General features: G+C 45.8%; 1 protein-coding gene across 1 annotated transcript in view; it reads left to right on the forward strand.

The window, feature by feature from the left end:
* The window catches only part of LOC309553051 (uncharacterized protein), a gene marked incomplete at both ends in the record, with an annotated part of 115,989 nt that extends 94,506 nt beyond the window's left edge, over positions 1–21,483 (forward strand). The window contains 2 exons of the mRNA XM_082253949.1: positions 5,449–7,015; positions 19,845–21,483. Of these exons, the coding sequence (XP_082110075.1) occupies positions 5,449–7,015; positions 19,845–21,483 (3,206 nt within the window). The remainder of the gene's footprint in view (positions 1–5,448; positions 7,016–19,844) is intronic.
* Positions 21,484–23,268: the final 1,785 nt, after the last annotated feature.

Here is a 23,268-nt window from a genome sequence, read left to right on the forward strand (position 1 = left end):
ATGACAGTGGGCAGTATGTACAGGAGAGGACTGTGGAGGGTATGACAGTGGGCAGTATGTACAGGAAAGGAGTGTGGAGGGTATGACAGTGGGCAGTATGTACAGGAGAGGAGTGTGGAGGGGATGGCAGAGAACAGTATGTAAAGGAGAGGAGTGTGGAGGGTATGACAGTGAGCGGTATGTACAGGAGAGGAGTGTGGAGGGTATGACAGTGAGCAGTATGTACAGGAGAGGAGTGTGGAGGGTATGACAGTGGACAGTATGTACAGGAGAGGAGTGTGGAGGGTATGACAGTGGGCGGTAATGTTCAGGAGAGGAGTGTGGAGGGTATGACAGTGGGCAGTATGTACAGGAGAGGACTGTGGAGGGTATGACAGTGGGCAGTATGTACAGGAGAGGAGTGTGGAGGGTATGACAGTGGGCGGTATGTACAGGAGAGGAGTGTGGAGGGTATGACAGTGGGCAGTATGTACAGGAGAGGAGTGTGGAGGGTATGACAGTGGGCAGTATGTACAGGAGAGGAGTATGGAGGGTATGACAGTGGACAGTATGTACAGGAGAGGAGTGTGGAGGGTATGACAGTGGGCAGTATGTACAGGAGAGGACTGTGGAGGGTATGACAGTGGGCAGTATGTACAGGAAAGGAGTGTGGAGGGTATGACAGTGGGCAGTATGTACAGGAGAGGAGTGTGGAGGGGATGGCAGAGAACAGTATGTAAAGGAGAGGAGTGTGGAGGGTATGACAGTGAGCAGTATGTACAGGAGAGGAGTGTGGAGGGTATGACAGTGGACAGTATGTACAGGAGAGGAGTGTGGAGGGTATGACAGTGGGCAGTATGTACAGGAGAGGAGTGTGGAGGGTATGACAGTGGACAGTATGTACAGGAGAGGATTGTGGAGGGTATGACAGTGGGCAGTATGTACAGGAGAGGATTGTGGAGGGTATGACAGTGAGCAGTATGTACAGGAGAGGAGTGTGGAGGGTATGACAGTGGGCAGTGTGTACAGGAGAGGATTGTGGAGGGTATGACAGTGGGCTGTATGTACAGGAGAGGATTGTGGAGGGTATGACAGTGAGCAGTATGTACAGGAGAGGAGTGTGGAGGGTATGACAGTGGACAGTATGTACAGGAGAGGAGTGTGGAGGGTATGACAGTGGGCTGTATGTACAGGAGAGGAGTGTGGAGGGTATGACAGTGGGCTGTATGTACAGGAGAGGAGTGTGGAGGGTATGACAGTAGGGCTTTCCGATCAGGTCCGCTTGTCAGTTTTTCAGGCGGACCTAATCGGACACTCCATGTACCCCTATGGAGCAGTGGATGTCAGTGGTGACATGTCCGCTGACACCCGCTGCTATCCGATCCTGTCCATGAAATCCTATTTTCCATCCATCTGGAGGATTGGATATGATGAAGATGGACAGGCGGTCCATTATCATCCAATCTCCCATAGAGGACAGCGGGGATCCGACAGGTCCATCTCTGCACAGTGAGCAGAGACTGACCTGTCATTCGCCTGCTTGGCAGGGATCAACGGATCAATCCCTGCTGAGCAAAACAGAGTCCGCCGGACAAAACGCCTGTGTGGAAGGACCTATAGAGTGTTTAGTTAGGTGGTGAGTTTTTGATTGTACAGAGTTTGGTTGACACAGGGTTAAAATGGATGGTCATAAATTAAATTCACATTAACTGGACATAGTAATTGGAGTTTGTGGGTATAGATAGGGCTGTGTGTCAGTTTGGGAAATGTCTGTCAGCTCTGGGGGGGGGGGGGGGGGGGGGGGCTGCTATATTAGACACACACACAGTGGAACATCCTATGGGAGTGGATTTTCACCACACCACATCACATCGCTGGCATGGTTTTGCACAGATTCCTCAGCACTTTTGTGGACTTTCTTTCACTGGCTACTTGCTGAAGCACCTTTTTTGTGATTTTATATGAAATGTTATGCAGAACTTTCACTATACAGGCATACCTCACTTTTAAGTACACAATGGGACCAGAGCATGTATGTAAAACGAAAATGTACTTAAAGTGAAGCAATACATCTTTTCATTTCTCAATGCATGTAAATACACTAGCTCCATAGGAAATCTTGGTCTGCTTGACATGGCACTGCTGACAAGGACACCAAGCTTGGGGAGCATGTTAAGGGGATCCTATGATATGGTAGATTACCTTGGCAAGCTGGCTGGCCAAAATAGGATATGGTGTAGTCCTGGGTCCCCTCTTGGTGCTCCCTACGTTTGGTATCCCTGTCACTTATGGCTTGGGAGCAGTGCCATGTCAAACTGACCAAGATTTTCCCATAGGCACCAATGTTAAAAACAGGGAGTAGTGCCATGCCAAGCTGACCAGGCTGTGCCTGTACTCGCGAGTGTATGTAAAGTGAGTGTACTTAAAACGGGGTATGCCTGTATATTTATTTAATATTGCTAATTCGTTTTCTACATATTTATGGTATTATTTATATGATTTAGAATTCCACAAAATATTGCACATGTTGCACCGTACACTTAACACTCCATTCACACTAGCACGACTTGTCAGGCGAATTGTGTGCCCTTAAGTCGCCCCAAATCGCTTGTCATAACAAATGCAATGTAAATGAATGAGAGCCGTCTTAATTGGCACTACTGAAGTCGCTCCGACTTCAGAAAAGGGTCCTGTACTACTTTGAGACGACTTGTATCCGACTTGTGTCAATAGACTTCAATGGGAGTCACCTCCAAGTCGGATCCTTATCTCATATTAAGGCGACTTGTTATCAGACTTTCCAGGAAGAAGAAAGAGATTAGCCAGGCATTCCCCACATTGCAGCCATGCCTATATGGTGTATGTATATTATATATATATGTAATGGTATATATATTCTATTATCTCTGCTTGGTCTGTGTGAGTGGCACTGGTGGACACTGATTCGTGGCACTGATACGTGGCACTGATACGTGGCACTGATACGTGGCACTGGTGGACACTGATTCGTAGCACTGATACGTGGCACTGGTGGACACTGATTCGTGGCACTGATACGTGGCACTGGTGGACACTGATACGTGGCACTGATACGTGGCACTGGTGTTCACTGATTAGTGGCACTGATACGTGGCACTGATGGACACTGATTCGTGGCACTGGTGGACACTGATATGTGGCACTGGTGGACACTGATTCGTGGCACTGATACATGACACTGATACGTGGCACTGGTGGACACTGATACGTGGCACTCATACATTGCACTGGTGGACACTGATTCGTGGCACTGATACCTGGCACTAGTGGACACTGATTCGTGGCACTGGTGGGCAGTGGCACTGGTGGACACATACGTGGCACTGGTGGGCAGTGGCACTGGTGGACACATACGTGGCACTGGTGGGCAATAGACTTGTGTCAATAGACTTCAATGGGAGTCACCTCCAAGTCGGATCCTTATCTCATATTAAGGCGACTTGTTATCAGACTTTCCAGGAAGAAGAAAGAGATTAGCCAGGCATTCCCCACATTGCAGCCATGCCTATATGGTGTATGTATATTATATATATATGTAATGGTATATATATTCTATTATCTCTGCTTGGTCTGTGTGAGTGGCACTGGTGGACACAGATGAGTGGCACTGGTGGACACTGATTCGTGGCACTGGTGGACACTGATTCGTAGCACTGATACGTGGCACTGGTGGACACCGATTCGTGGCACTGGTGGACACTGATACGTGGCACTGATACGTGGCACTGGTGGACACTGATTCGTGGCACTGATACATGGCACTGATACGTGCCACTGATACGTGGCACTGGTGTTCACTGATTAGTGGCACTGATACATGGCACTGATGGACACTGATTCGTGGCACTGGTGGACACTGATATGTGGCACAGGTGGACACTGATTTGTGGCACTGATACATGGCACTGATATGTGGCACTGGTGGACACGGATACGTGGCACTGATACGTTGCACTGGTGGACACTGATTCGTGGCACTGATACGTGGCACTGGTGGACACTGATATGTGGCACTGGTGGACACTGATTCGTGGCACTGGTGGGCAGTGGCACTGGTGGACACATACGTGGCACTGGTGGGCAGTGGCACTGGTGGACACTGATACGTTGCACTGGTGGGCAGTGGCACTGGTGGACACATACGTAGCACTGGTGGGCAGTGGCACTGGTGGACACATACGTAGCACTGGTGGGCAGTGGCACTGGTGGACACTGATACGTGGCACTGGTGGGCAATGAGGAAATGAGTAAAAAAACAAACAGAAAAGGGGAATTAGGTCACAACACATCATATTCTGATTGGCCAAATACAAAGTCGTCTGTCATATAAGTCGCGCAAAATAATTCACAAGTCGCACTGAAGTCGCGGTAAAGTCACGGTAAAAAGTCGCTCCGACATGGGGCGACTTATGGTCGCGGCAGTGTGAACTGGCTCTTAAGATTTCAATAATTTATTTATTTATTTATTACTCCCATCATTATTCACAACCTTTTTGCGCTGTTTTATTTGCACTGACACACACACATACATACACACACACACAGGACCCTTCACTGCAAAATAAATCCTCCTAGCAGAAACTTTGCAGCTTACCTCCAGACTTCTCCTAGAACAAACTCAGCTCACCTCTCTCCCTTCCTGCAGTGTGTTCTCCGCCTCCCGATTCTCTTATTGCAGGGCACTGATGATCAGAGGGGGAACGGAGATCAGAGATCAAACAGCGAGTGCAGGAGGACACTACGGGGGAAGGGGGACTGGGGGAGAGACAGAAACCAGGAATGGAGCTTCTAACTGCATACACCACTGGCCAGTGTATGTAATTAGAAGCAACGAATGCTGCTGTTCCTGTTCCCACAGTGGCAATGACAATTGGCAAGTAAACTGCCATTGTAAGCATGCACCTCTTCTTCTTCTCTTCTGCAGTGGCCTGACAGTGGAAGATGGAGGGAGGAGCCAAAGGCAGCTGGAGCCAGTAATCGGCACGGAGGACGATCCGCTTTGCATGATGGGTCCTCTCCACTCCTCGCTTTCCTTCTCTGGAGACCGTCCGTGACGTCACTGGTTGCTAGACGCCAAGCGGATGGTGATGTAGCAACCGGGTCTCCGGGGCGGCCAAACCAGTCACAATAAATGCATACTGATAGTGAACTTTAATGAAGAAACTGAGCAGCCTTTTCTGGGGGGGGGGATCAGATCGGCCCAGGGGGAAATTGCCACCCTGCCCCCCGGCCCAGCCCGCCCCAGTGAGACACGCACATTGTTATGGATGAGATTCCTCCAATATTGGTGTCCCTCCATATAAGGAATCCTATGAATAAAGTAGAAGTCACAGCCCAGCCTCACCCTGTGTAGGAGGAGGTCACCCCTCCCAACTGCATTCTTCCCCGGAGTCAGAGAATTTTACTTTCATTTCTCTCTTCTGCTGTCAGCGATGGCGTCTGCTAATCTGAGAGCTGAGCTAGAATGTTCCGTCTGTCTGAACATTTATACAGATCCTGTAAACCTGAGATGTGGACACAACTTCTGCCGGGTCTGTATTGATCGTGTGCTGGATACACAGGGGGGGTCTGGAGGATATTCCTGTCCTGAATGCAGAGAGAAGTTTCCAGATCGGCCTGCACTGCACAGGAACATAACACTGCGTAACATAGTGGAGAATTTCCTGTCTGCTCAGCCTGATCAGGAAGAGTCCGGGGTCTTCTGTACTTACTGTGTGGACTCTCCTGTACCTGCTGTTAGATCCTGTCTACAGTGTGAGGTTTCTCTGTGTGATAAACACCTGAGAGTCCACAAAAAGTCCCCAGAACACGTCTTATGTGACCCCACCTTGTCCATGGAGAGCAGGAAATGCTCCGTCCATAAGAAGATCCTGGAGTATTACTGCACTGAGGATGATACCTGTATCTGTGTGTCCTGCACTTTGGCTGGAGAACATCGAGGACACCAGGTGGAGATACTGGATGAGGCTTCTAAGAAGAAGAAGGAGACACTTAGGAATGTTCTGCAGAAACTTCTGACAAAGAGAGAGGAGACGGAGGAAAGAGTCCAGAGTCTGCAGGAACACAGGAGGAAAGTAGAAGAAAAAGCAGCTGGTGACACCGAGAGAGTCACTGTGCTGTTTAGAGATCTCAGGAGACGTCTGGAAGACCTGGAGAAGAGAGTCCTGAGGGAAATCTCCGGGCGGGCAGAGCGGATCTCCATCTCCATCCGGGATCTGGAAATAAAGAAGGAGGAGCTGTCCAGGAAGATGCGTCACATTGAGGAGCTGTGTAACGTGACGGATCCACTGACTGTCTTACAGGAATCAGACACAGGTGACTTGTGTGATACTGAGGATGGAGATAATGAGGACAGAGAGAAACATGAGAAGCTCCTCCATGATGGAGGGGGTCTGGATGTGGCTGGGATATCACACACATTACACACATTATCTGATATAATAACAGAGGTAAATGTAGACTTCTATACACAGGGAGCTGCAGACATCTTACTGGATGTAAACACAGCCCATAATAATCTACATATATCAGATGACAGGAAAACTGTATCCAGGTCAGATAGAAACCAGAATCATCCAGAAACACCAGAGAGATTTCAGAATAAGGTTCAGGTGTTGAGCAGTCGGAGTTTCTCCTCAGGGAGACATTACTGGGAAGTGGATGTCGGGGGATCAGATGGGTGGATAGTCGGGATGTGTTACCCCAGTATAGACAGGAGAGGAGGACTGCAGTCAGTGATTGGATATAATAACAAGTCCTGGGGATTGCACAGGTATGGTGATCATTATGTGGTGAGACATGACAGTAAAGGGATCCTATTACCCCCCAATATCTCCAGTAACAGAGTCAGGATATATCTGGATTATGAGGCCGGGCGGATCTCCTTTTATGATCTGTGTGACCCGATCCGAGACCTCCACACCTTCACCACCACCTTCACTGAGCCCCTCCATGCTGGGATATGGGTAGGGAGAGATTGTATAAAGATCTGTGGGGGGGGATGAGAAGGGGAAGGAAGCCTGAGCACTCGGTGGGTGGAATACAATGAGGTTAGCACTGGAGTGGAGAGATTTTGGCACATCACATTACTTGGATAAAGAATTGTTTCCGCTTCACTAATGAACTTTCATTCATATGGCTTCATACTTAAAGGGATATACACTTATTTCTTGTACTGAGTTCTAATGCGATTGTTTTCAATTTTTATTTCTACTATGATGATTGCAAATATTTTATACTAATTGATTGTTTTAAAGGGATAGAGCACCTATTATATGTTAATGGTCCTGCCAGGTTTTCTATTATAAATATATTATATAAAACATCTTCATCACTCCCTCTCAGATCACTGTGATTGGCTGGAATAACTGTATAATTATAGTGAGGGGCGGGGATGCACTGATACGGATTATTTTCATTAGTACTCGTAAAAATGCTCCCTATACCGAAACCAATAATTTGTGGTGCGATTTGTGTCCATACAAAATGAATGGCCGCAAATCGCACTGCAAAGAATCCCATGCAATTTAAACAGGAACGCGGTGCGATTTCTGTCTAAAGCGCATAAGGTTTCCCGCACTGCTCCTGTGTGAACCCAGGCTGAAATCACTACGACAGGCCTGGGTACACACAGGAGCGAAGCGGGAAACCGCATGCAACTTGGAAAGGAATCGCACTGCATCCCTGTTTATTATTACATGCACTTCTTTGCAGTGCGATTTGCACCCATTCATTTTCTATGGACACAAATTGCAAAGCAAAGTATCAATACTAAGACTCACCGATAAAAAAACGGCATTGATGTATCTCTTGCGAGGGGAATGTTATCTATCTATCTATCTATCTATCTATCTATCTATCTATCTATCTATCTATCTATCTATCTATCATATAACTAAAGGCACATCTTTTTATAGTTTTGAATAGAGTGGAGAGGGATTAGAGCCCCTGTCAGGTTTCTACTGCTGTCTCTATCCAATTTAGAGAGAGCCCCCCCTCTCTATTTGTCCTGGTGAATGTTATCACCCCAAAGTGAAAGAAAATCCCCAATTCCGAGTTAATACCAGAACTGGAATAGAGGGGAAATCCTCCAATGGATTTGCTGGTTTGCCAAAACTGTTAATGGACACTAGTGTTGGTGGCAACCAGGGATTGGAGGGATTTCCTGTCACTTCCTTTTGCAGCTATTGGAGAGGAAGTGAAGGGAAGTCTCCCCAAACAGTAAGTTACCATGTTATATCAGGAATGTCCCTTCCCCCACCCTTCCCCCTATGTTCTGCCCCTCCTCCTGATGGTGGCGCTATGTGCAGCCATGATCAGACACAGAGGGTGGAGATGATCCATCAGTACAGAGAATGCAGTGCAGTCATTGTGATGGGATAAGAATAAAATGTAATTACCGCGCTTGATGTCCAAACCAATCAGCAGCCAGCACAACACTTGAACTAGTGCAAATATTAAACAATATAAACAAAATGTGCGGCGCTAAACGTGAATAACATCCACTAATAATGATGAACCTAATAAGGGAAATTAGAGGAACTGAATCAATAGTGAGATTATATAAAACAAATTTGGAATGGCTCAAAAGTGAAAAATGTCCAAAAAATGATAAAAAGAATGAAAAGTTCTTATTGGCACAGTAAGGCCTCCTGCACACTGGATGTTATAAAACGCCAGTAGCTTTGTAGTGAGTTTTTTAGCATTTTTTTTACTTTTTTTGCATTGGCGTTTTTACCTAAAAATCACCTCTCTGCTATTTTAGTACCTCTGACTTTCCCACAATGCAATGCTTGCCAGAATTGCATGGCATGAGTGTTCACACCCATGTGATAAGATTTAAGCCCCGTACACACGTACCGATGGTCGGCTTACAAATGTTCCTCTTTTCTCCCCGGGATGTCGGTGTCTGCTGAAAAGTGCAAAGACAGCACAAGGACAGCACAAGAATTTTGTCCGCCGACTGCAGAAGTGATGTCATGTAATGGTTAACTTTCCCTGTGTTTTCTATTTTCTGAGCATGCCCAGTCTTGCAAATCTGCGGTCTGTCGGCCGAATTGTGTACTGACAGGCGAACAATCGTCCGTTCTGGTGTCGGCATACAAATATTTTCATGTTTGCACGAAAGACTTTTGTCCGCGGATTGTGCGCAGACATCTGTCGGAGGCACCATACTAACACGCGTACAATCGGCAGATCCTTCGTCCACCGACGTTTGTATGCCGACGATCGGTACGTGTGTACGGGCCTTTAGGTGCAGCGAAAAAAGGGTCCTACAACCTTTTTGGTGCAAATGTGGACCCTTTTTTTCCCGCATCAAAATCCCATCATATGGGTGTGAACGCCCATGCGATGCGATTCTGTCAAGCTCACTGCATTTTGCAATCTGTTTGGGGGTGTCGTTCATGGAACATTAAGCCCCCGTTTACATTGGGCAGATTTGACATGTCAAATCACATGCCAAATCAAAGCCTATTGCCGGCAACTTCACTGTCTGAATTGGTGCAACCATGACTTTGCACCGATTCCCAAAAGTCGTTTCTGCGCTACTTTTGGCGACTTCAGGGCGATTTCCATAGACATCTGTGCATGAACCCGTACAGATGTCTGTCAAATCGCCCCTGAAGTCGCACTGATATGCGAGTTTGAAATCCTGCGCGTTCAGCTAAATTTTTTTTTAACACGCCCTCAGTGTGAACGGGTGCCATTGCTGGTAATAGGTTCCAATTTGAAATGCGATTCATCATGAAAAATCGCATGCCAAATTGGCAAAATGTCAAAGGGGCTTAATGTTCCATGAACGATACCCCGAAACAGATTGCAAAATGCAGTGCGCTTGCCAGAATCGCATCGCATGGGTGTTCATACCCCTGCAATGTGATTAGGTGTGGAGAAAAAAGGGTCTTACAACATTTTTGTGCAAACGTGATGCAATTTGAGCCATACAAAATACATAGCTCAAATCGCATCGCACAGACATGACATGTGATGTGCACAGGAATGCGGTGCATTTTTGGTGCAAATCACATGCAGTGTTCAGCATGCATCAATGTTACCCCACTGTGTTCCATGAATGACACCTCCAAACAGGACCCAGGCTTAAAAAAAGCAATGGAATAAAAAACGTCAAAAAACGCCAGTTAGCAGCATTATTTTGCATTTATCAGCGTTCGACATTTGAGCGTTTTTACAGCTGAAAAACGCCACTCAAAACCCACTAGTTTTCATTTTTTTTTTTTTTTTTTCAGCCAGAAAATGCCCCTGCCAAAAACTGCTGATAACAGCCTGTGTGTGCATGGAGACCTAGAAGAACATGCTGGGGAGACATAGAAGAACATGCTGGGGAGACATAGAAGAACATGCTGGGGAGACATAGGAGAACATGCTGGGGAGACATAGGAGAACATGCTGGGGAGACATAGGAGAACATGCTGGGGAGACATAGGAGAACATGCTGGGGAGACATAGGAGAACATGCTGGGGAGACATAGGAGAACATGCTGGGGAGACATAGGAGAACATGCTGGGGAGACATAGGAGAACATGCTGGGGAGACATAGGAGAACATGCTGGGGAGACATAGGAGAACATGCTGGGGAGACATAGGAGAACATGCTGAGGAGACATGGGAAAACATGCTGGGGAGACATAGGAAAACATGCTGGGGAGACATAGGAAAACATGCTGGGGAGACATAGGAGAACATGCTGGGGAGACATAGGAGAACATGCTGGGGAGACATAGGAGAACATGCTGAGGAGACATAGGAGAACATGCTGAGGAGACATAGGAGAACATGCTGGGGAGACATAGGAGAACATGCTGGGGAGACATAGGAGAACATGCTGGGGAGACATAGGAGAACATGCTGGGGAGACATAGGAGAACATGCTGGGGGAGACATAGGAGAACATGCTGGGGGAGACATAGGAGAACATGCTGGGGGAGACATAGGAGAACATGCTGGGGGAGACATAGGAGAACATGCTGGGGGAGACATAGGAGAACATGCTGGGGGAGACATAGGAGAACATGCTGGGGGAGACATAGGAGAACATGCTGGGGAAACACAGGAGAACATGCTGGGGGAGACATAGGAGAACATGCTGGGGGAGACATAGGAGAACATGCTGGGGGAGACATAGGAGAACATGCTGAGGGAGACATAGGAGAACATGCTGAGGGAGACATAGGAGAACATGCTGGGGGAGACATAGGAGAACATGCTGGGGGAGACATGGGAGAACATGCTGGGGAGACATGGGAGAACATGCTGGGGGAGACATAGGAGAACATGCTGGGGAAACTTAGGAGAACATGCTGGAGGAGACATAGGAGAACATGCTGGAGGAGACATAGGAGAACATGCTGGGGGAGACATAGGAGAACATGCTGGGGGAGACATAGGAGAACATGCTGGGGAGACATAGGAGAACATGCTGGGGAGACATAGGAGAACATGCTGGGGAGACATAGGAGAACATGCCGGGGAGACATAGGAGAACATGCTGGGGGAGACATAGGAGAACATGCTGGGGAGACATAGGAGAACATGCTGGGGAGACATAGGAGAACATGCTGGGGAGACATAGGAGAACATGCTGGGGTTTTATTGGCTGCAGAAAAAAACATCAGATGCCAAAAAAAGCAGCCGCTGTAAAAATGTCCCATGTGCATGAGGCCTAAAAGTGAAGCCAAAAGTTTAAAGAGGCTTACCAGAATGAGTGGACCCAGCTTGGCATATCCCCGATGGTCGGCTCATGCGTTGGTGTATGTACAACCACTGACCACCATGAGAGGAGGTCAGGTAGGAGAGGTCACATGACCTCCATCTGGGGGGAAGGGACTGGGAAGCAAAGATACATCCCTATATATTCAGCAAAGAGACAGCCCAACACAGCAAAGTGACATTCCTACATATTCAGGAAGGAAACATCCAAATATAGCAAAGAGACTCCCCAAAGAAACAGCCCAATCCAACAAAGAGACAGTCACAGCAAAGGCCCATATCCAGCAACATTGTTATTCAATTTACCATAGTGATGTCTAGCAACTTGTCTCCAGACCAGTCCACAGTGAGCACTGAGTAGTCCTGCATGCTTACACATGGCTGAGCTGCGACTGGCGTGGTGCCCAAACCAGCATCTGGTCTGTAGGGAGATGAGGAGTGCAGGTGATATCACTCCGCCTTCCCCCTGCAGCTGGAATTAAGTGAGCTGCATTTACGTACTCCGTGGCCACCCTGTTTTAGCAATTGCTAGTTACTACCGCAGCAACAACTCAGTCTCATTGGCTGGGGCCCAGCAGGTGAGCCCCTTGGGATGCCTAGGCCCCTCAGGATTCCCGGGCTCCCTACATGTGTATGGGCTGCCTCTGTTGGCGGCCATGTCTGTATAGAGCAGCATAGAGCTCTCACCTTCCCCAGGATGTACAGGACATAAAAAGGAGACACATAATGCTAATATATCATCACACACTAAACTGTCTGCACCCTACACAATTGTATTATAGGAATCTGTATGGAGGAAGTATGGTGGCAGCCATTGCTAACTACTTCTAAAGAATACTAGTTCCCTGGCTGTCATTCTGATCCAATGGCTTCTGTACTTTCTATGTCAGTAACCCGGAAAAACAAGTATTTAGATTCGGTGTTCTGACTTATCTCTGATTTCCTGATCTGCATGATTGTTCCAGGTCAGTGTCCCCAAATACTGAGTCCACAGACAGCCAGGAGAATAGCATTTTCAGAATACATCCAGCAATGCCCCTCCATATTCCCCTCAGTACAGGTGTAATGTAAGTCACAGCCGGGGAATTTCTTGTTTCGTTGTTTATTTTCATTTTACCCGAATACAAAATGCTGAATGATAATCTATAATGACTTTTGGTTGGTTTTAATACATTTTTGGGATATTTACAAATCAATAAACTGATCTTTTATGTCACTTTTCTTATTACTTGTATGAAATTTTCATTTTATAAATAAACATTTAATACAGATCTCTTCCATGACACCGTGTTACAGAGAATTCTTGGCTTTCCGATAAGACAGCCCAGCACTAGCTGATCACTTGTGGACTGTCTCTCTCTAATTGTTCCCCCATACAGAGACAAGAAGGAGGTGGAACAGAGACAGGTAGAGGGGCGTGTCCTTCCTCTGACTCATCCAGCTTTAGTCTGAATAGCAGGAAATCAAATTACAGGACAGAGAACAATGAGTAAGTTGGAGAATTGACTCAATAGCACCACCTGCTGGCTGCATCGGGTAAATGTCAAAAATACACATATCACAATACTTCTTATTGATATAAATAAAAAGAAATAAAAACATATTTTAAAGCATTAATTTATTGTCCTAAAAATTATCATAGACCAAAGAACAGCCGTACAACAACACTACATTCCCTCCAAGTCTGATTCATATATGGAGGACATTGTTGGATAAAGAAAGACCATCGGTAGTACATTGCCCCCACCAGCCCGGATTATAACTTAGTTTGTCTCCATCCTGTTATGTGTGGAGCCCCCGGTGTTCTTCCAGTGTTAGTGTCTGTATAAGAGCTGAGATATAACATCAGGAGCTCCATGTACGCTGCGTGTTCACCTCCCGAATTCCTGAGACAGGAAAGGGGAATGTCTTCCTACAGAAAATATTAGAATCGGAAGATCCCCCATCACACCACCCGCTCCCACTTCCTTTATTTAACAGAAAGTACCAGAGTTTTCTATATTAAAAAAATATTTTAAACACAAAGAAGTTGTTTGGTCTGCAGACTGCACCAATGGTCTAAGTTTGCCCTACATACATTCCTCTCGCTCCGTCTTTGTGGCCCTCCGTGTTGTTAAGTTTTCAGATGAATGGGGCCCCTGCTGTTCTTTGGGTGATAAAAGTTACACTTCCATATGTCATATTACAGCTGAACACTTCAGGAAATGTTTTATGAAGCTGCTGGGAGAGGAGGGATGAGGAATACTATAGAGTGGAACTTGAGTCTGCTGACATCAAATCCAAGATGGGGGCACCCAGCAGCAGTCTCAGGGCTTATGAGGGTCTACACAAGGGTGGATTTTACCAACATTAATGGAATGCATTTAATGCACATATAATTGTATGTAAAGATTGTTGTTAGAATGAATGGTCTGGTGACAGAGATTAGAGTGTCAAAGTTCTCTTCTCATCTTCGGGGTTGAGGTCGATGTGATCCTCAGTAGATGTAACATGGCCCCATTGAAGTTTTATTCCACTCAGCTCAGCCAGTTTTATTTAGATATGACATATCTGACCTCACTGGCCCAGTCAGCAGTCCAGGTGCTGTCATATCCATCCTCCGGTGTCCTTTCCAAGAGATCCCAGTGGTGTAAATTGTCACAACGGTCAGGAGGGTGATGTTAATAAAAGTGAGTATGTTTCAGTCACCGATTCCTAATACCAACAAGGAATCCATCCATTGGCAATAGATCCCAGCCTGTTTAGCAATGACTTCACTCCAACCAAGGTTGAGTGATTGGCTATGGATATATGGTCCATGATTCATACCAAGCTAGGACCGGGCATGGAAAGAAGGAGTTCATCTTGGGCTCACCATTATTTGGCTGATTTTTGGAAATGATGATCCCCATGTCTGAATCACTTGTGATGAATGGGCACTATTATCCTTAGAGGACAGTAATGGACACCTTATAACGTCAGAGACTTACAGCACACAGAGGTGTTCCATCTTGTTGGAAACTGTCAGATGTGCAACCACTGTTCCTTTCTCTTTATTGGTGATAGGGAGAGAAGAGTATGAATGCAGACCCAACATTGTCATAGGGAAGGAGGGAATCAGCGCAAGATGTCTAAATTGGTGGACCATAAGACTCTAATGCATGAGTAAAACCATATACAATAATGATCTTCTCTCAAAAAATACAATGATAATATATAAAGTGCCAAAGTGATCAATCAAATGCTCAAGTGCCAAATAAAAATAAGTATAAATAGAAGTGATGATCCTTATATCACAATCTAAAATATTGAAGTGGTAATAAAATAAAGTGAAAAATATGGTAATTAATGGAAGTACAGCTAAATGATTGTTGTATTAAAAAGAGACAACTATAACATCAAGTTGCACGGTGGTCATCTAGGATAACTGAATAAGGTGCCAGTGAAAATATCAATAAAAATAGGTGACAGTGAAATTCACTTGAAGTGCTTAATAAACTAAAATAGATAAACGCAGTGTACAGCACTAATAAATAAGTCGCATTAAAATTGCAAAGTCCCAAAAAGTGCAGAAAGTGCAAACAATGCCAAAAATAACGATGATAGAAAGTTCATATGTGATGGAGTGACACAGGACACTTCCGGTGACAACTCGGTGCGATCTTTCGTGAGCTTGGAATCCACAATCAAGTGTAATGGCCGCTCACCTCCATTAACACTCAAAAGAGCGTTTTGGGTATAATGGATCACCCTATGGACCCTCTGGATCAATCTCCAATCTGCTGCGAGGCTTAGGTAATCCCTCTGCAATCCTCAAGTATATGGATGTACCAGATGGATCAATCAGTTTTTTTCTATAGTGACATCAGGTATACGGCAACAACTGCAGTGTTCCTAGGGTACTCATTCACCAGAGATAAGCAGGGGGGACTAAATTATGAGCTCCTTCTCTTTACAGCTCTGGTCCATAGGGTCCACACACACACACACACACACACATTATATATATATTTTTTTACCAGAGACCCTAGAGAATAAAATGGCGTTTGTTTCAATATTTTATGTCACAGGGTATTTACGCAGCAGTCTTTCAAATGCAATTTTTTTGGAAGAAATACACTTTCATGGAAAAAGAAAAACCAAAAGTAAAAAGTAAAGTTAGCCCAATTTTCCCATAATGTGAAAGATAATGTTATGCTGGGTAAATAGATACCCAACATGCTTAAAATTGCGCACACTCGTGGAATGGCGACAAACTACAGAACTTAGAAAATCTCCAAAGGCGATGCGTTCAAAAATGTTAACGGTTACCTGTTTAGAGTTACAGAGGAGGTTTTGTGCTACAATTATTCCCCCTAAAGATTGGTGTGGTTTGAACATCGTTTACATATGCGTTCACTTCTGCACGTGTGCATAGAGGGATGGGGCTCTTTAATTTTTTTTTTCTCCTTATTTTTTTTATTCATTTTATTTTTATATTGTCCCTTTAAAAAAATCTTGATCACTTTTATTGCTGTCAAGGAATGCAGACATCCCCTGTGACAGTAATAGCCAGTGACAGGTACTCTTTAAAAGACCCCAAATCCTTCCGCTGCACTTCAAAGTATTCAAAACGCCAAGTTTGGCTGTTTTGAATGCTGTCATTTTTTTTTTATTTTTAATTTGGCACCTTTAAGGCTCCGGTACCCAGAAGTGATGTCATGACGTCCCTTCCAGGTTTTTACATCAGAGATCCGATCAGAGCTTAATCCGGCTTTGTTTGGGGTCTTCGGCCAGCCGGTGGACGTGCCAGCTGGTCGCTCGGGTCTCCCAGTGGGACGGGAGACCCAGGCGAGCCGCAGAAGGCGGAGGGAGGGGGGGGGCGGGTGCCACCTCCTGCTCCTTGCAATAACAACTGAGTGGCTGCTCAGCTGCATCGGTTTTATTACAAGAAAGCCGACTATTGGCTCTAAACAACGGTACCGGGGTGATGCCTCTAGCTGCAGTAGTCACTCCAGTACAACCCCTTAAAGCTGAAGCCGCATATTTGCGTTTTGTCAGCACGACGGGGTAAAAGAGAGGGGCTGGTAGTAAATTTTTAGAAGTTTTGTTTATTACTAACAGCAGCAGGAGGGGGGGGGGTGCAGACAGCTCACACAGACACAGGAGCTAACAGGCAGGGAGAGGGAGGGGAGAGGAAGACAGAGGGGAGCTGCGGACAGCAGGGACACATAAACTAACCACGGTGTCAGGGCTCAGAGGAGGGCAGAACCAGGCAGGGTTAGCCAGGTTTTATACAGCTTCCAGAGGGACAGGGTAGACAGTACAAGCACTGTGCAACCTGCTATAAGGGAACAGGAGCTCTTTTTTTTTTTTTTTTTGGGTTACAAACACTTTAACTGTCACTTTGCTTTCTGCTGTCAGCGATGGCGTCTGCTGATCTGAGCCTCTCTGGAAGGATGCAGCCACTCTGATTGGCTGTGGAGTGACAGGTAGCCAAGCTTAGCAGGGACTAGCTGTGAGCTGATTATATTATTCAGCAGGTGAGGCTGGCCGACGTCTATAGTACTCAGTCCCGTGCAGGAACAAGGTCACAACAGAGCGCCTGTTTCTGCAATTGTAGCACCCTCTATAGGTAGGTGCTAGGCAAACTATAAGGGGGCCTTGTCTGCTTATCAGATGGGCCTAATTGTTCAGCTAGGCTGTCATGTGTTTCCAGGTGTGACTGTTTAGTCTGGGGAGTCTCCCCACTGTGTCCAATGAGGGCTCTTATTGGACAGTGGAGGAAACCTGGCCAATAGCACACCAGAGCTTGTATCTATCCCAGAGAGCAGATTCTGCCGCAATGCACCCTGAGAAGAGGTATAAGTCTGGGGGGAGCACATGACAGGATGTCTTTGGCGGGAGTCCCAGGACGGAGGAGACGGCTGTCTCTCCTCCTGTCAGCGTGAGACAAGTGTCCTAGGCAGTTGGCCTAAGAGGACAGAGGGTAAGCTGAGCTGCAGAGAAGGGATCCAGTGTGCTGAGGACCAAGCAGACCTGCTGGGGCAGGAGTTTCCAGGAAAGCAGTGTCGTGAGTACTGTAAACTACCCCCGGGATCTGCCTAGGATAGTGGACCACTGCGGAAGGTCAGTTGGATCCAGGAGCCAGCTAAGCAGTAGAGAAGGCTTAGAAAGGGGGTGCCAGAGTCTAAGTCCTGAAGATAAAGGGGGTTCCAGTGTGGGCCCTGAAGAGAAAGGGGGTGCCAGTGTGGGCCCTGAAGCGTTAAGAGTTGCAGCAGTATTCACAAATAGCTAACTCAGCCAGGAGGGCTAAAGGGAGCAGCATAAGGACTTTTGAGTCACAAGGAGGTGTCAGAAGTCAGTTCAAGTTCACAGACAGCAAGTCAGCGTTAAATAGTGCCATCGGGCGTTGACCGGCATTCAGCCAGCGTCAAGAGGCATTTTCTCATTCTCCCATTCTTTTGTGTATAGTTGAGCCAGAAGAGTATCCCACTTATTCCCTTCTCCCATCCAAGTTCCTAAAATATATACAAAACCAAAGATGCCGGACTGTTCCTTGTCTCAGTGCTCACACTTGGAGAACATGCTTAAATGCGCTGTTGTTGCTAGCGGTAACCCTGGCGGACCCACATCCAGCAACGTGGCTGGGAAAAGTGCTACACAATAAAAAAAAACAGCTTTGCATGTTATGACTGTGGAACCACAAGTAACAAATCAGCTTGCTGGTCTGTAGGACTACAAGGAACAGTTTAGTAGCTGTTTTATTGCTTTAACCACTTCAGTTCTAGAAGGTCCCCCCCCTTAATGACCAGGCCATTTTTGGTGATCCGGCACTGCGTTACTTTAACTGACAATTGCGCGGTCGTACAACAATGTGCCCAAATTAAATTCATGTCCTTTTTTCCCCCTCAAATAGAGCTTTCTTTTGGCGGTATTTGATCACCTCTACAGTTTTTATTTTTTTGCGCTAGAAACAAAAAAAGATCAACAATTTTGAAAAAAATATATATTTTTTTTACTTTCTGCTATATAACATCCAATAAAACACAAATAAAATTAAAAAAATTTAATGTTTTCATCAATTTAGGCCAATTTGTATTCTGCTAAATATTTTTGGTAAAAAAAAAAATCAGAATAAGTGCATTTTGATTGGTTTTGCACAAAAGTTATCACGTCTACAAACTAGGGGAAAGATTTATGTCATTTTTATTTATTTTTTTTTTTTTTTACTAGTAATGGCGATCAGCGATTTCTTTTTTTAGCAGGACTGCGACATTGCGGCGGACAGATCGGACACCTAACTGACACTTTTGAGGGGACCAGTGACATTACTGCAGTAATCAGTGCTTAAAATATGCACTGTCACTGTACTAATGACACTGGCAGGGAAGGGGTTAACACCAGAGGCAATAAAGAGTTAAGTGTGTCCCTAGTGCAGTGATAGCAAACCTTGGCACCCCAGATGTTTTGGAACTAAATTTCCTATGATGCTCAACTATACTGCAGAGTGCATGAGCATCATGGGAAATGTAGTTCCAAAACATCTGGGGTGCCAAGGTTTGCTATCACTGCCCTAGGGGGTGCTTTCTAACTGTGTGTAGGATGGACTCAATAGATGAACACAGAGATCTGTGTTCCTAAATAGCAAGAACACAAGATCCCTGTGTTCATCTGTGACAGAACAGCGGTCTGCCTTGTTTACATCGGCAGACGCCATTCTGTCTCTATGGAGAGCGATCACGGATGGTCGGTGGACATTGCGTCCACCTGACCTGCTGATTGGCTTCCCCTCTGGCCATCACACGCACCCCCACTGTCTATTACACAAAACAACGTACAGGAACGTCATTTTGTGTAATAAAGCCAACCTGCCACAGTAAAACTACAGCAGGCAGTCGACAAGAGGTTAATCTGTGACAGTTTTAATTGTTTTTTGCATTCCTATTCACTTGTATGGGGAGAAAATCAGTTCTACACGAACGTTTGTTGACTCCGGCCCTAATTTTCACCAAAGTGACCTCTATTTTCCTGAGACACGCACATTGTTATGGATGATATTCCTCCAATATTGGTGTCCCTCCATATAACGAATCCTATGAATAAAGTAGAAGTCACAGCCCAGCCTCACCCTGTGTAGGAGGAGGTCACCCCTCCCAACTGCATTCTTCCCCGGAGTCAGAGAATTTTACTTTCATTTCTCTCTTCTGCTGTCAGCGATGGCGTCTGCAGATCTGAGAGCAGAGCTGGAATGTTCCGTCTGTATGAACATTTATACAGATCCTGTAATGCTGAGATGTGGACACAACTTCTGCCGGGTCTGTATTGATAGTGTGCTGGATACACAGGAGGGGTCTGGAGGATATTCCTGTCCTGAATGCAGAGAGAAGTTTCCGGATCGGCCTGCACTGCACAGGAACATAACACTGTGTAACATAGTGGAGAATTTCCTGTCTGCTCAGCCGGATCAGGAGGAGTCCGGGGTCTTCTGTACTTACTGTGTGGACTCTCCTGTACCTGCTGTTAGATCCTGTCTACACTGTGAGGTTTCTCTGTGTGATAAACACCTGAGAGTCCACAAAAAGTCCCCAGAACACATCTTATGTGACCCCACCTTGTCCATGGAGAGCAGGAAATGCTCCGTCCATAAGAAGATCCTGGAGTATTACTGCACTGAGGATGATACCTGTATCTGTGTGTTATGTGTGATTGGAGAACATAAAGGACATGAGATGGAGTCACTGGATGAGGCTTTTGTGAAGAAGAAGGAGACACTGAGGAAAGTTCTGCAGAAACTTCTGACAAAGAGAGAGGAGACGGAGGAAAGAGTCCAGAGTCTGCAGGAACACAGGAGGAAAGTAGAAGAAAAAGCAGCTGGTGACACCGAGAGAGTCACTGCCCTGTTTAGAGATCTCAGGAGACGTCTGGAAGACCTGGAGAAGAGAATCCTGAGGGAGATCTCCGGGCGGGCAGAGCGGATCTCCATCTCCATCCGGGATCTGGAAATAAAGAAGGAGGAGCTGTCCAGGAAGATGCGTCACATTGATGAGCTGTGTAACATGACGGATCCACTGACTGTCTTACAGGAATCAGACACAGGTGACTTGTGTGATACTGAGGATGGAGATAATGAGGACAGAGAGAGACATGAGAAGCTCCTCCATGATGGAGGGGGTCTGGATGTGGCTGGGATATCACACACATTACACACATTATCTGATATAATAACAGAGGTAAATGTAGACTTCTATATACAGGGAGCTGCAGACATATTACTGGATGTAAACACAGCCCATAATAATCTACATATATCAGATGACAGGAAAACTGTATCCAGGTCAGATAGATACCAGAATCGTCCAGAAACACCAGAGAGATTTCAGAATAAGGCTCAGGTGTTGAGCAGTCGGAGTTTCTCCTCAGGGAGACATTACTGGGAAGTGGATGTCGGGGGATCAGATTGGTGGGCAGTCGGGATGTGTTACCCCAGTATAGACAGGAGAGGAGAGCAGTCAGAGATTGGATGGAATAACAAGTCCTGGGGATTGTACAGGTATGGTGATCAGTATGTGGTGATACATGACAGTAAAGGAATCCCCTTACCCACCAATATCTCCAGCAGAGTCAGGATATATCTGGATTATGGGGCCGGGCGGATCTCCTTTTATGATCTGTGTGACCCGATCCAACACCTCCACACCTTCACCACCACCTTCACTGAGCCCCTCCATGCTGTGATATGGGTATATAAAGGTTGTATAAAGATCTGTGGGGGATGAGAAGGGGAAGGAAGCCTGAGCACTCGGTGGGTGGAATACAATGAGGTTAGCACTGGAGTGGAGAGATTTTGGCACATCACATTACTTGGATAAAGAATTGTTTCAGCTTCACTAATGAACTTTCATTCATATGGCTTCATACTTAAAGGGATATACACTTATTTCTTGTACTGAGTTCTAATGTGATTGTTTTCAATTTTTATTTCTACTATGATGATTGCAATTATTTTATACTAATTGATTGTTTTAAAGGGATAGAGCACCTATTATATGTTAATGGTCCTGCCGGGTTTTCAGTGATAAATATATTTGTGGTCGGTAATTAAATGATGGTTGAAAACCTGAGTATGAAAAGGTTGGTGTGGTGTGCCAGAAACCGACGTAAGGGGTAGGCCTGTAAATAAAGAGGGCCCCCCAAAGGTTAGAATGCCAAGAAAAAAAAAAGGGTGAAGGTGGGTGGGGTGACAGCGTGAGCAGCAGCCCGGAGTAGGGGAGGAGCAGTGCTATAAAAGCCCGCTAGCTCCTCCCACAAATACTGGCCTGCGGCCAAACACTTATATAAAACATCTCCATCACTCCCTCTCAGATCACTGTGATTGGCTGGAATAACTGTATAATCATAGTGAGGGGCGGGGATGCAACAATACGGATTATTTTCAGTAGTACTTGTGAAAATGCTCCCTATACCGAAACCAATAATTTGTGGTGTGATTTGTGTCCATACAAAATGAATGGACTCAAATCGCACTGCAAAGAATCCCATGCAATTTAAACAGGAACGCGGTGCAATTTCTGTCTAAAGTGCATAAGGTTTCCCGCACTGCTCCTGTGTGAACCCAGGCTGAAATCACTATGACAGCCCTAGGTACACACAGGAGCGGTGCGGGAAACCGCATGCAACTTGGACAGGAATCGCACTGCATTCCTGTATAATATTACATGCAATTCTTTGCAGTGCGATTTGCACCCATTAATTTTCTATGGACACAAATTGCAAAGCAAATGATCAGTACTCAGACTCACCGATAAAAAAACGGCATTGATGCATCCCTAGTGCGGGGAATGTAATCTATCTATCTATCTATCTATCTATCTATCTATCTATCTATCTATCTATCTATCATATAACTGAAGGCACATCTTTTTATAGTTTTGGATAGAGTGGAGAGGGATTAGAGCCCCTGTCAGTTTTTAATTGCTGTCTCCATCCAATTTAGAGAGAGCCCCTCCTCTCTATTTGTCCTGGTGAATGTTATCACCCAAAATGAAAGAAAATCCCCAATTCCGAGTTAATACCAGAACTGGAATAGAGGGGAAATCTTCCAATGGGGACACTGGTTTGGTGACAACCAGGGATTGGAGGGATTTCCCGTCACTTCCTGTTTTAGCTATTGGAGAGTGAAGGAAAGTCTCCCGAAACAGTAAGTTACCATGTTATATCAGGAATTTCCCTTTCCCCACCCTTCCCCCTATGTTCTGCCCCTCCTCCTGATGATGGCGCTATGTGCAGCCATGATCAGACACAGAGGGTGGAGATGATCCATCAGTACAGAGAATGCAGTGCAGTCATTGTGATGGGATAAGAATAAAAAGTAATTACCGCGCTTGATGTCCAAACCAATCAGCAGCCAGCACAACACTTGAACTAGTGCAAATATTAAATAATATAAAAAAAATGTGCGGCGCTAAGAGCCCATTCACATTAGCGTGACTTGTCAGCCTGACAAGTCGCGGTCAGTCGCGGTCCATTGAGTAATACAGGACCCATTCTAATAGGAGCGACAC

Source organism: Pelophylax lessonae (assembly GCF_965119305.1).
Source record: "Pelophylax lessonae genome assembly, chromosome: 4".
NCBI lineage: Eukaryota > Metazoa > Chordata > Amphibia > Anura > Ranidae > Pelophylax > Pelophylax lessonae.